The sequence below is a fragment of the Colletes latitarsis genome, chromosome 10 (genome assembly GCF_051014445.1).
Source record: "Colletes latitarsis isolate SP2378_abdomen chromosome 10, iyColLati1, whole genome shotgun sequence".
Taxonomy (NCBI): domain Eukaryota; kingdom Metazoa; phylum Arthropoda; class Insecta; order Hymenoptera; family Colletidae; genus Colletes; species Colletes latitarsis.
In genome coordinates this window covers 30343379-30357355 of record NC_135143.1, presented here as the reverse complement: position 1 = coordinate 30357355, position 13977 = coordinate 30343379, and the positions used below count along the sequence as shown (strand labels likewise).

The window sequence follows — 13977 nt, the reverse complement described above, 5'->3', positions numbered from 1 at the left end:
TACTCTGATGACCGCAAAGAGGTATTTTGAAATTAAAAAAACCCTATGCATAAACGTATTTTGGGAGAAAATTTTCGTACCATCGAAGCGCCATCTGCTGGAGATCAACGTTAAGATTACACCCGCTAGATAAAACGTAGTCGCGAAGGTGAGTCAGTACATGAAGATACAAGGAGGTGTGCGTATGTTTATTTAAAGCCACCAATTTCTATATATGTATAGAAATCAGTGCGCTGATGTTTGCTATATATATGTACGTATACAAAATGGTTACAGGCCGCGTATCACGACAGTTCTATTATACTCTATGATCGATGACAAAGTTAAATAAAACAAAAGATCGACTAATATTGAGCATTGAGCGTATTGTAGCTATTTATTAACGAGTTATTAACCCTTTATCGTACAAGTTCGTCAGACACGCGATATCACCCAACAGTTATTCTCTGATCAAACACTGTCACTTACAGAGACACAGCATCGAAAATAATTGTGGCCAATAGGCAACTACGATGAAAGAAATTCCAGAAATGGCGCGACGCAGTTCCTTGTTGAAACAAAGGGGAATCGTGACTAACTCGTATAGCATGCGCGACCATTTTCGACGTAAGTGTCAATTTCCTTGTCAACTACGCGTAAATATCCACAGAAACTATGTTAAACGATCGCCGACGACAATAGGGAAATTCAATGCGGGGGCACACGTCGGACGTTAAGCAATAGTTTATTGTATAGAAAAAAAGAAACAAAGAAATCTTACAAAACAATCAGCACACTAACTACTGTACACGATCGTATAGTGATAATATAAGAGCGTACGTGCGACGATCCAGACGGTCGCTAATTACTTCGAAAAAAAGAAAAAAAAAAAATTGTCAACTAGAAGTGGCGGTGATCAAGAATAAATCTGATATCGGGTGAACAATCGCACGTTCCACGATGAAATAGGAAGACGCTGACGAATCCGCATTTGCATTCAAGATCGACGTACCATTCGTAATTCTAACCTTATCGACGGTACGCGACGAAATTTACACCGTTTAAGATCGTTAAAAAAGTTCGCATTATGAATCTTGACGCTTTCGATTTGCAAGTAGCTCGGTTCTCCTCGCGATAGGAATGGTATGACGTTTGAACATTCGATCGAAAAATAAATTGAAACCATTTCAATAAACAATCGCACGACATCCCAAATCTTTCACAACCTTCACTCATGACTCATCCTCTTCGCCTGAAAGTGGATGCATCCTCACAAACGCGGACGTCGTCGTATTTTTTGTTATTACACGTATCTAAGTCGACGATATATTTACATATGTTATAGGATTTGTTCCCGCCCTTAACGTTTAGAAATTTGCTCGGATAACTGACGTGTCTTGGGTCCGCGAACGACTATTAGGAAGAAAAGAAACTACACACTTGAATATACATTGCTGCTCATTTCCTCCTAACGATTATTCTCTTCTATTTGCATTGAATTTGTCGACCCTATATGCAACAGTGTTTTCGTTACTCGAATTAAAAGCGTCTGTACTTTGTTTCTTACCATGTTCCTTCCTTTTTTCCATGTTCGAGATTCGTGTCACCGAAACGATTTATTGCCAGCAAAGTTTCGAGTCGCATCGATTAACGGCAAGTCAACAATGCGAATTCGATTACGTTGAATTATCGTGCTTACAACTAGTCACGCGATTACGCGGCTAATACATTTAATACTAACGATTACGCCCAAGGATACGTTCTTCGACAAGGTTGAATTCTTTTTTTTCAATGATCGTTTCATCGTTCGTTATTTATCTCTAAATTCGCGACAAACGACTATTAGAAATGATACGAACGGAGAACGACTTTGAACTATTGTTACTCCTTCTCTTAAATCTACTCCTTTATGATCGTTGGTCGAAACTTTGCAAAATAAAGCGTGATCGGTCGAAAGAACTAATTGAAGACAAATGGAAGCAAGTTAGTCTCAGCTGCGTATGTAGGTTATACGAAATATTATAATTCCAATTCGCAAACAACAGCACGATCGTTCTACGAAAGTATTTACAATTCTGTTGTAGGAATGTTTCTGAGATACAGGTTAAAATAACTGCTTGCTCATTGTGCTCCATAGTGATACAAAAAAGAAGTACTCTGCCATAAAATTGTTATCGAGATATTTCACATTGAATACGAATATCTTCTAACCTTCGTAAAAAAAAAAAAATTCTTCCGCGATCGCAGCTTGAAACATGCAAGATGAATAATCCTCTCGTTAAATGGTACTTAAAATAGCTTCATGATTGTTGGTGGTTTTTTTTTTTAATCATCATTGAAACATAATTCTGAAAAAATTATTTCTACGTTTGGTTTCACCGTATTTCTTTTGTACCTCGAGTAAAAATATCGACGCGTGGTCGTACGATACTTTGACGAAAAGATCTAGCTTATTATACATATAAAATATCGGATTCCTGATGAATCATACTTTCAACAAGATATGCTACAAAAGAAACAAGATTTATCAAAAAGTATATACTTAGGAAAAATTTTAACTGCATGCTATCGATCTTATATAAAAAAAAAAAAAAAGAAACGAAAACAAAAACGGCAAATATATGTATGTATACATATATGTATATACAATATATCATAGAGACTTGTGTCCTAAAAAAAGGACTCTATATCGCAAAATCGAATCGATGTTTCTAAATTACTGGCTCGTGCCAAACTATCTTTCCCCTAAGGCAGCCAGACACGAGTAAACAATGCCTTGGAGAAAATTTCGTACTAACCACGATTCCAGAGTGGCTGACGTTTGTCGCCAGCTCGTGCAGCTGCACGGATTCGTTAAAGGGAGGTACACAATTTGATAACTCCGAACAGTCGCTGGAAAATGCCAACAATCGTACACCGTACCCGAACGGCGAACATATCAATCGACCATCGGCGGAGAAACACAATTCTTTGATGTAACCAGGGCCCACGTTCGGCTCCTCTATGTAATGCGTTAACCTAGGTGTATTTTGGTGAATCATAGGATTCCTTGGGATGGCGTACATCGTTTGCTGAATCTGTCTGTTCTGATTTTGAACCCTGGTCCTATCACCGATAATGACCACTGTATTGTTGCTCGATCTAGAAAGCCAATCCCTTTCCCTTCTAAGCCTAGCCTCCCTGATCGCCACGTGCGCCTCCCAGATGTCCGTTGTGCTCACGTGCAATTCTATGTTACCCGTAGAGAAATTGTCGATCCTATTACGCTGTCTTAAGTAGTTCAGATGAGAGTGTGGTCTCGGAGACCTGTCGTCGAGCATGTTTTCGTTCTCGCTGACATAATGCACGTCTTCTTGCCTGGCATCGTCTCTGTCCGCGCTCACTCGAGAGTTGGATGACCCGGAACTCGAACTGATCTCGACTGCGCCGAGACTCGCTCTTGTCGCGTTTCTATCTGAACGCGAGTTCCTCGATTGTGACAGTGACGCTCTGCGAAACGTCGATTGCCAACCGGTTCTCGAGGGCCTGGTAGCTTGCCCATTATCCGACGATCCGAGCGAATTCGATCTCCCGTCAGACATGGTGTGAACTACTCTGACGCGATTTGAACTTTCTATTAAGGACGGGGATGTTATACCTGAACGTGAGGGTTGCGGTTGTTGAAAATCTTCAAATCCGTGGACGATCACATCGTCGAACTGGGTCGTCATTTCTTCCCCTTCTTTTGTCTCATCCTCTGAACTGGACACGTCACGCTCTTGTATATCGTGTACACAGGTCCACTGTAACGAATAATCAAGACACATTGGAAAAACATACGAGAAACAGAACGTATCGCGTCAATGATCACATTGAAACTAACCTCAGACTCTTCCCCGTTACTAACATTTCTAGACAAAGCGCACCAACCCTGAGGATGCACTTGCAAACTCGATATTATGTCTGCATTGTCGCCAACAGGGAAATCTGTTACAAATTCTACTCTATTGTATATACGAGATTGGGAAAAGAGATGCGTGAAATTCTCCAAATTTGGTATTGTTGTTTGGGACGATTGCATCAATCGGTACATATTTGGCTGGAATAAAAATCAACTGTTATTTCACGCGACGCATATAAAAAAATATAAATCGTTTAACTTGAAAACTGAACGCACTCTAAATCCTGCTAGGTCTTGAGATAATGTTCTTAATTTAAGATTGTGTATAATAATGAGGTACCCAGAAGTGGTACTCATTAACATCTTGCTAGCATCTGGGTTTAATCTAGTTCGCATCAGTCCATTTGTATGAAACACACGATTAGATAAAATACTATTTTCAGTAAAAGTATTAAGGTCCCAAGTGTATATGCTACCGTCGAATCCGCTTGTAAGTAATAAACTATCTTTAGGACTGTATTCTATATTCTTAACCCAATTTGAATGTCCATAAAGTTTTCTCATTCTATGCTTTAAATTTCTAGCATCCCAAAGAGCAACTGTACTATCATCCGAACATGTTGCGAATATACTTTGATCCAAAAATCTATTGCAGAAGAAAATTAGAATTAAACGTTAATAAAATGCTGTTTGTAAGTACTTTATACATACCTGACACAATTGACACAATCATTGTGAGCATTTTCTATCGCCTGGATTAATCTCCTTGTCAAGGGATCAAACATTAAAATGGTCTTCCTCTCGCATGCTGCTAACAGTAGGGAACTGCAAAACAACAAAAATACACGTGTTAGTAACAGGTATAATATTTAAATAAAATCAAAGAACCAGCAACTTATACAAACTAACCCATCAGGTGAGTATTCTAGGTTAAAAACTCCTCCATGAGGATCGGTAGACAATGCATGATCCCACGAAGCAACAGGCTGAATCGAAGAATAAAGAGTTTTGTGAAAGCGATCGGCATGTCCCAGAGGAAACTTTATGCCTAATTCGCGTTGCCTTAACCACAAACTGTTTGGTTGCCTGGTTTTTATTTTAGGCATTTCACCCAGGTGTGAATTTTACCAGCATTCAACCCAATATATTCGACACCTTATGAACGATGTTTTACCAATTTATGAACGAAACTCGGAAGGACGGTATTCGAAAATGAAATTCATGAAGCTTTGTGTAGTCGTCCCTTTTGTTATACAATACGAACGATCGTTGTTGATAGTGAATCTGGATCGATCAATAAAACTTCACAATCTTTTCTTTAACGAATTAAACAGCATCAACGTTGATTCTTCAAAATTTTATGGCTATCCGAAAAAGAATCATTTAGCATTGAGAAAGCTAAGGTTAAGCCCAGAAATGCTACTAGTGAGCGATATTACACGTGACTCCTGACACCACTGCTTCTTTTTTTCACTTAATGATCTTCGATAAGGCCAAGAGCAGTGCAAATAACAGAGCAAAGTGTCACGGCCGTGTGGAATGTCAGATTCCAACGGGATTTTAAAGGAACTTTAAACACCTGACACAACACAACTCAACGCCATCTTTACTTGACATACAACGTCGTGCGCGTGGAAACGTTGAATGCGAAAATTCGGCGCGAACCTCGAACCTAGTACTCATGAACAAGTAGATTCGCGACGTAGAAACTCTTGCAGATAATCTAAACACAGTTTCATTCTATAGATAATCTCAGATTATCTAGAATTGTACATAGGAATCTAAATGACTAAGGATCATTGCTCATTAATAGGAAACCGGTCTTATACTATGTAGGAACGTGTCCAACCAGTAGCCTTAATAAAGAAATAAGTGGCGCTAATTCGCAGTCACTAAGGATACGTTATGGATTCACCTTGTCACCCTTCTAATATATTTTTTTTAACAAAGATACGTATATACAATAAGAACGCGTGTACACGTACAAGTTTAATGATACATTTGTAATAGATTGATAATGACTAATGCGGTAACAATTATCTTACATATGGATCCCGTGCAAAGTCTATTGTCAATAGCTATATACATTTTAATTGACGGATCTTTTTTCATCGTAAGAGATTATCTCTCTGTCAAAGTCACAACCACTGTTACGTAGATGCTTCTCAGTCCACTCGTCGAACCTTTGTGACAATTCCTCGGACATATAATTTTTCCAATCACCGACTTTGCCTTTCCTTATAAACTTCTCGTCTTCCGAAACATTTTTTTTCGGCAAAATGTGCTCCAAGTTTATGGCAGGATTTGCCGCCATTTTTGAGAATTTCAGGTGTTCACTGAGATCGGTGATTTGCTCGTCCGTCACGTTTTTCCCTAAGAATTTCGCCGTTTTCTTGATCACCGCCGTTTGATTCTAACAAATATTTCGAATTATTCTAAATAATTATTTAAAATAACCCAATTATTCTTCGCCAACGAAATTCCACGGAAAGCTCTACTTTACCTTTTTCATTTCCTCGTATGTTAGAAACAGTACGTTATCGTTGTTTCTCATCGCCCAAAACTGTAGCACGTGATTCCAAAACGGACACATCGGTGCTTAAATAATAATAATGTTAAAAACTAAAGAAATATAATGTAACGCGCAATTTTATACGTACCACTGTCCTCGAGGAACAATTCAGCAAAATCCTCGAAGCTACCCGTGATATTGTGGAACATCCTACAGAAATGATAAAAGCTGACACAAGTGTCCTTTGGATTCCTAGCGACGTAGATGATCTGAAACGTTCACGCCGTTAACGTAATTATATGATAACTATGTACTTTCTCTTACTATACAGGTGTTCGATCACCTCTGGGAAAAATTTTAATGGGTGATTCTAGAGGCCAAAATAAGACGAAAATTAAGAATACCAATTTTTTGATGGAGGCTTCATTAAAAAGTTATTAACGTTTAAAGTTTCGCTTGTATAACGACAATCTGCGAACAGCTGTGCGCATGCGATAGTGGTTCTCACGCAGCATGAGAAACTCTATTTACTGGCGTATCGACAGTCTTACAGTTTTGTGAATGAGAACCACTAGGATCACAGCGTGTTTACATCCCCACTCTTGCTGCAATTCGCTGATTGGCTGTCACCGATCTTCGTTACCGTTTTCGACCAATACTGTGAGTCAGCGGACTGCAACAGGAGTGGGGATGTAAACACGCTGGGCCTTCTTCCCGTGGAAGAATGGCAGTGTTTGCAGATTGCCGTTCTACAACGGGAACTTCAAACATTAATAACTTTTTAACGAAGCCTAAATCGACAAATTGGTATTCTTGATTTTCGTCTTATTTTGGTCTCTAAGATCTCCCATTAAAATTTTCCCCGTACTTTTGGTTTCTTTTCGTGGATTTGCTGTGGCAACAAGTCCAAAGGGAGATGAGACTTGACATATCTTGTTCGTGGCATCTTTGCAACGTTCTCGACCGAATCGCCCAGCTTCGCGAACCATTCAACATAATCTCCTGAGACCATCAGACACGAGGCCCTGAACAACGTTTCAAGTTATTATCTTTACGATTAAAAGATGTTTATTTGCAATTGTTAAATTGAAACTCACTCGAGTAACGGATTACGTACGACTAGTAAAGTTCGCGCGTTTTCGAAATCGAAATCGTTCCCAATGCACCACACCATCTCCTGTGCCCAATGGCTGCCTACGATTCGTAAACAAGAATAAATATTCGAGAATACATAAAAGCACAAAACAATGGAATTTACCAGTTCTCGGATACGAAACCATCCACACGTCGTCCTCATAAATTTCCATGTCCCGTATCTTCGTTCCGTAAAAGACGAAATGGGGTGGCAATAAACAATGGCTCGGTTCCACCCTCAAGAAACTGGATTTCACGCCGAACATCTTGTCCAGTCTTGCTCCCACATCACCCTCGATGGTAGCGAAATTAATTGGTTTTTTATCCACTGCGAATAATTATTATTTGTACGTGCGAGAATGAGCGTAACAGTTTGCACGTATTCGTACGATTGTGTCAAACGATCACTCACTTAATGTTTGAAGATTTTCAGCGTCGGATGAGATGCTGTTGCGGCTATAGCCAGCGACTAAATGATGTCCACGAACTTAATCTCGTCTCTTCGCCACGAACACAATTCAACACTTTTTCCTTTTTTAGTCAAAGCAACTTTCAGTTCCTGAATCTTACTGTGTAAACGTACATATACGTTTATAACGTTTTATTCACGTACATCGTTCGATGTACATGTATGTACATGTACATTAACGAAAGAATCAACTAACATTGATTTAGTTCGTTGTATTCCATTACGAGAAATTATAAGATAGATTTTTTTCTCTAGCCTGGATTAGATCTGGGTTAAATTGAGCAACTTTCTAAACGAAGAAAGCTTACAGCATTCCATCACTGTATATAATTATTTTTTTTTTAATAGTTCGAACAACATAATCCACGTAATTCAGGATTTATTAAAATTTATTCCAATTTATAACGGAACCTATTAGAAAAGTTCCATAAATGTTTCGACCGCCTATGATTCATGGTACGCAATTCATAAGTGTGGCGACAGTCACGGAGTGTTTATCATACATTTACAAATTATAATATTTCAATGTTATTAACTTTCTCGTTCGGTGAGATTTCACTTTCGGAGAAAGTTGATGCATTCTATCCAAGGAAAAAACCAATTCGATACTCACATCGATAGAAATCACGTAACAAACTTACACGACACAATTTTACCGTTATTTTTTCGAATTCGGAACGAAAGCAAATATACTTCTATGATAGATTGTAAGGACGTAATTCGAAATTTAAAATCAAACTTTGTTTGCTCCTACGCCAATAGGTACGTCACGTAACAACTTGAATTCTAATGATACGGTTCATCGATTGTTTTCTACCATTCGTATTAATTTTTGGTCGACCGACATTTATGCCGTAAGAAAGTTTGCCTTTTAACAATTTAAATACTCGAACCGTTCTGCCCAATTCTTACGAATCCCCTGGTTATGATACACATCGTGTGTTGTCCACTTTGCATCTCATTCGTCATTTCAATGGTAATGAATTTTATTCCTACAATGTCTTTCTCTTCAATACCTTTCGCATACACGTCAGAATCTTTCCGATTATAATACCCTACGAAGAAGAGGCACTAATTTATTTTATTTTCTAAGCATCAAAATTAACCAACTTGATTCTTTTGTTTTGTTGGAAAAAAGATACAAAGGTATAAACAAGAAGGGTGTCATAATTTATATTGGTCAACAATGAGACACAACATGAATATACTATTTAGATTTTTTCTTCAGATTTCAAAAAATATGAGATCAATAACAGTCAACCTATACATTATGTTACTCTATTATGATATGCAACAGTTTCTGGTCAACTTCCAGTTAAATGTTTGATGTTTCATAGGGCTGATGTCAACAGAACTTGTATAATTGTTTCTATTCTTATTTCATTTAATATGTTTATTTCTCTGCACATACATCTAGTTCATACATTACATCAAAATAATTACCTAGAAATCATGAAATGTACGATACATCTTATTTATTTACTAATAGAAACGACAAAATCTAGATTGGGAACTAATTAAATAAAATTCTAATGCCACAGTATTTAAAGATAAGCTTTTACATCCCTGTGTTTCTAAAGTAAATTTCATAGAACCTGCTTAATCCGTACTAGCAGCAGTCCTATATATTTTGGCATTAGTCTTAGGTAAAAATCTGTAAATAATAAATATAGAGCATGTAAAATATTAATTATTTAAATTTAATTTCATCATACGATTATAAAGAATATAAAGTCTTATTATTTCTTGGTTAGCACATTTGATAAAATTGTTATTAAACTATGGAGCATGCTTAGACATACCAGATGTTGCAGGGCAACCTCTAATACAGATAATATCTTGGAATGAAACAAACAAAGTAAACTTTACGAATTATATAAGATTTTAATAATACACAATCTTATATAATTCATATTTGAGAACTAAATTCATTTATGGGATGAATGAAATTAAGGAGATGTACTACAGTTAACTAGCTAAAATTGTGTGGATTTTCAGGGTGCTATAAAAACGAACTATTAAACAGAAGATATTAGTACTTTTGTTTTTTAATTAAAAAAATGCACATTCATAAGTTCAACATTTAAAAGTGTCATTATTAAATAGAAAAAATGGAATAATTTTGTAATCTCATGCAGATAGTATCCAATAGTTTCGTTTATGGATACTTAATGATGTTAACATTTAATTCCACGTACGTCGATTACTCTTCGTTTTCGATCAGGTCCTCAGGAACTAAGTACTCTACGTTATCGTGATTAAACTCTTTTTTTCTCAGTCAGTTTATATTCACAAAGCGAGGAAGAGCGACTAATTGCATTAACTTATATCTAATTTTGTAACAAACGAAAAAACACAGCCATCATTCCCGCGAGCAACGACAACTTTCGCGTGACAGCGACGTTCCTCAAGTATGCATCCACCACGTGTATTTTCCAGCCCATGTTCGCGTGAGTAAACGAATTATAATAAACAATGTCCGGCCACGTGGAGTTCGGTGTAACTTCCAAGACTCCACCTTCCCCTATTAAAACAATTGTAACGTTTGAACATTTTGAACAAACTTGAAAATTTGTAACGAGATAATCTACTTGCCTGGTTCGCACACATACGTCAGTGTTCTGTTGAAATGTTTAAACGTTGGAAAGTCATCGTCCAATCTTCTATCTCGTCCATTGTGTTTACTCAAGCAAAGCGGACCAACTGTAAACGTTGCTCGATTTAATAGTAATTCCTTTTTCATTTTAACGGATCACGATTCGATAGGCTGTTCTACAAACCTGCGGTTGGTCTTGGTTGACCTCGTCTGGTGAATTCAACACCGGCGAGTACTCTGACTCTACTCTGTGCAGCATCGCTGAGCCTATCGTATCCACCGTGTGGTTCGTCGGTTATAATCAACGGATGATACAAGTTTGGGCTGTGAGGATTGTTCCCACCGTGAACGTGGAAATTGTAAGTCAATCCTCGACGAAGGTATAATTCTGGCACGAGTTGACCCTGGATGTACCATGCCAAACCCGTGGACGTTTGTCCTACGGAATGTAGGATTCTATTTATATACTATTATGCTATTTGTATCACCGATTAATCTTTTCTATCGTCGTTACAGTACCTGTCATTCCTTGATAACCCTTTTTCCCTCCAGCCGGACCAATCGTGGCCTTGAAGGTTCGGATACTTCTGTCAAATATTTCCGCCTTCTCCCAAGGTTCTCTGACAAAGGAACATCAGGATGAAGGAATAACAATATAGTTAGATTAAAAACCATTGCTTCTGTTACTCACATCAACTTTTGATTATTCTCCGTAAAGTCCATGCACGTGTTCTCTGGTTCCTGACGGACTAATTCCACCTTCAAGTTGCTTTTGGGATACAAGTCGTGAAAGGTTGGTTCTTTATTTTTATCCAATCTGCCTAAAGACCATACCACGTAAACTGGTCGATCCGTGGGATACTCTTTGTCTCCTGGATCGGCTGTGAATATAAAATACTCGATACAATTCATCTTTACGCTTTTATTTCTTGAAATATAAACCGTTCACTTACACGAGTTGAGCGTACGTCTGTAGGTGATGACGTTGATCCCATCTTCTCTTACAGCGGTGTACAATTGATTGTTGTCTAAACCACCGAACAGTTCATCCCTGCAGACTCCTCTATACTGACCGAGAACTTTTCCGCACTGTTCGTGAACCAAGGGAAGAATTATGCCAGCTACAAACTTGTATTAAACATCATTTGCATTTACGTACCGGTGCTTTCGCGGTGATGTTGTAATCTCGCGCGTAGCCTCTGGTCCCATCCATGTAAGCTACCACAACGTCCGCACCTTCCATCTGGCTGGATGTTTCCGAGCCGGACAGACCGAACGACATATACTCGTTTTCGTCTGAGAATCGTTTTATCGTACAATATTAATAGCGACGTTAAAAAGTAAAACGAAATACCGGACTACACTCACCGACTTGACCAGCTAGCTGGACAGTGATCTGAGGACCAAAGATCTCCCAGCTGACTTGGAACTTTTTATGGAGTTGGATGCAATTCGGCAGAGTCTGCGTGTGCTTGATCACCTGTACTTTGATTGATTGTACAATAGTACTTCCGGTTCTAACCGTGTAAGCGATAATAAGAGATTGAAACGATTTGTTACTTTTACGAGGGAAGGCGGCACGTTCAGACCGTCCGGAATGATAACGGAACCGTAATTCGATTTACTTTTCACGTCGAACACGCTCAACCAATCGATGTTGAAAACTGTCATGTCTCCTGGCAGTTGAATGAGTATATCTTCTCCTTCGTACACGCGAATCGGATCCAGACTGATGGTGCACGAAAAGAAATTCGTTGCTCTTGTAAACTTTAACGTGATTCAATTTTTCGGGTTACTCTGTACTCACTAGCCATACTCGTCGGGAACTTTGATCCCTTTGCTGGAAGGCTGCGGGCCAAGTCCCACCCAAAAGTACGTGTCCGTTCCCTGGCCATCGTACGTGAATTCTGGTATTTTTATTGTCTTCGAGTCCACGATCACGATAGATTCGGAGGATACCCCGTGCGATCGTTTCGTTAATTGGGAGATCTTCTGAGGCGTGGGTGGGTCAAACTCCTCGGGAATGTACACGTCACCGAACGTATTCTGTAACAAATGAACGATAAACTTTCTTCTACATTAAAAAGTTAAAAAAAAAAATATCGTTACGCAGTACCTGACTTCCCAGGTCGTAAACAGCGAACCATTTGATGTCCGTTACTTTCTTATTGTCCGGTAACGTGAGAGTAAAGTCTTTGTTGAAATACCGATCGAGAATGTTCGTTCTGGAACAGAGATATACATTTTAGTCTATGAGAATTAAAGAGCTTGTTCTGTGCTATTTTACCAAAGCGAACTGACTTGCCCCACTCGTCTGGAACAATGAAACCCTGAGGACCTGGTCGATTGGATGCGCCAGCCCAGAAGAAGGTGTCGGCCCCGTTGCCATCGTAGCTGAAGGACGTCAGCAGCAACGTATATTCGTCGACCACGTAAACGTCGCCAGAAACTTGATGATGATACGCGTTCAGCTTTCCCAGGTACTTGCCCTTGTACTCTTCGCCGTCCTGTTCGGCGGTACCTATCGATCATCGTGATTTATGCCTTTATTTATATTTTTGTGTCTTTGTGGTTGTTAGAAATTGTCGAATCCAGCTACAGCCGTGGTCGAGTCGTGAATTGCGAGTCAGGAGTTCTTTGTTCCGTATCACGATCGGAAAAGGAAAAAAACGAGACCGAGCGCGAGAACCAGATATCACCGTTCCTGCATTCTAACTGCATTCCTGCGTAGAATTCCCGTTTAATTCTAGACGAATGTACCGTTCTGTCGTTAACGGTCGAATAACTGAATCACCAAAACGTCTACATATTCAATAGGCGTGTCGATCATATGTCTGATAAATATATTGTTACGAATTAAGTGTAATATCGATGCATTCGATGATTTATAAATCGCTAAAAACTAGCCGCAATAACTCCTGATGCGTACAAGACTCGAACGCCGAGCAAAGAAACATTGTACGATACTTTCTCGTGGGTCGAATGCTCCAGAAAAACTTACCGTGGTCAGAGAACAGAACACATGCCAAAACCGTCACGAAAACACGCGTTATCCACCTCCTAGTAACATCTGCCATCGCTTCATCTTCCTTCGGTCGTCGAGAACACTTGCGAAATTGTTTCCAAACGGTTCGACTTCGGTTCCGTTCGTCGCAGGACGCGCGAGGCACCAAAGTTCCTTTGAGAAACGCCGAGACAAAGCCTTGAAGAAAAAAGCAACAGGTACGCGCTGCAATGGACGCGATTCCGACTTGCTCCGAACACTTCTGTGTCTCTAGAAAGTAGACTTGGGTTGTCCAAACGGTTAGTATACCGCTCTCCAGCCACCTTGGCACGTGTTCCCGCCTCGAAGAGAAAGTGTGCGTGTTCTGGAGGTGGCTCGATTCGGTATGATTCAATGTCCACGC

At 39.2% G+C, this 13977-nt stretch overlaps 3 protein-coding genes across 3 annotated transcripts; all 3 read right to left on the bottom strand.

The window, feature by feature from the left end:
• Positions 1 to 705: 705 nt before the first annotated feature.
• Positions 706 to 5522, bottom strand: LOC143346315 (DDB1- and CUL4-associated factor 10 homolog). The gene is made up of 5 exons (XM_076774309.1): positions 4769 to 5522; positions 4571 to 4684; positions 4136 to 4505; positions 3842 to 4057; positions 706 to 3761 (listed from the first exon to the last, which is right to left on the bottom strand). The coding sequence occupies exons 1-5, from the start codon at positions 4963 to 4965 to the stop codon at positions 2691 to 2693; spliced, it is 1968 nt and encodes a 655-aa protein (XP_076630424.1). The 5' UTR covers positions 4966 to 5522; the 3' UTR covers positions 706 to 2690.
• A 368-nt stretch (positions 5523 to 5890) lies between these two features.
• On the bottom strand, positions 5891 to 7807 carry St2 (Sulfotransferase 2). The gene is made up of 6 exons (XM_076774311.1): positions 7630 to 7807; positions 7469 to 7565; positions 7240 to 7396; positions 6520 to 6640; positions 6363 to 6457; positions 5891 to 6272 (listed from the first exon to the last, which is right to left on the bottom strand). The coding sequence occupies exons 1-6, from the start codon at positions 7769 to 7771 to the stop codon at positions 5949 to 5951; spliced, it is 936 nt and encodes a 311-aa protein (XP_076630426.1). The 5' UTR covers positions 7772 to 7807; the 3' UTR covers positions 5891 to 5948.
• Positions 7808 to 10055: 2248 nt separating this feature from the next.
• On the bottom strand, positions 10056 to 13648 carry LOC143346314 (protein Skeletor, isoforms B/C-like). The gene is made up of 13 exons (XM_076774308.1): positions 13572 to 13648; positions 12872 to 13091; positions 12687 to 12795; positions 12378 to 12616; positions 12131 to 12299; positions 11939 to 12050; positions 11730 to 11866; positions 11524 to 11659; positions 11262 to 11451; positions 11090 to 11190; positions 10755 to 11009; positions 10570 to 10677; positions 10056 to 10498 (listed from the first exon to the last, which is right to left on the bottom strand). Exons 1-13 carry the CDS (start codon positions 13645 to 13647, stop codon positions 10305 to 10307), a joined length of 2046 nt encoding a protein of 681 aa, XP_076630423.1. The 5' UTR covers position 13648; the 3' UTR covers positions 10056 to 10304.
• Positions 13649 to 13977: the final 329 nt, after the last annotated feature.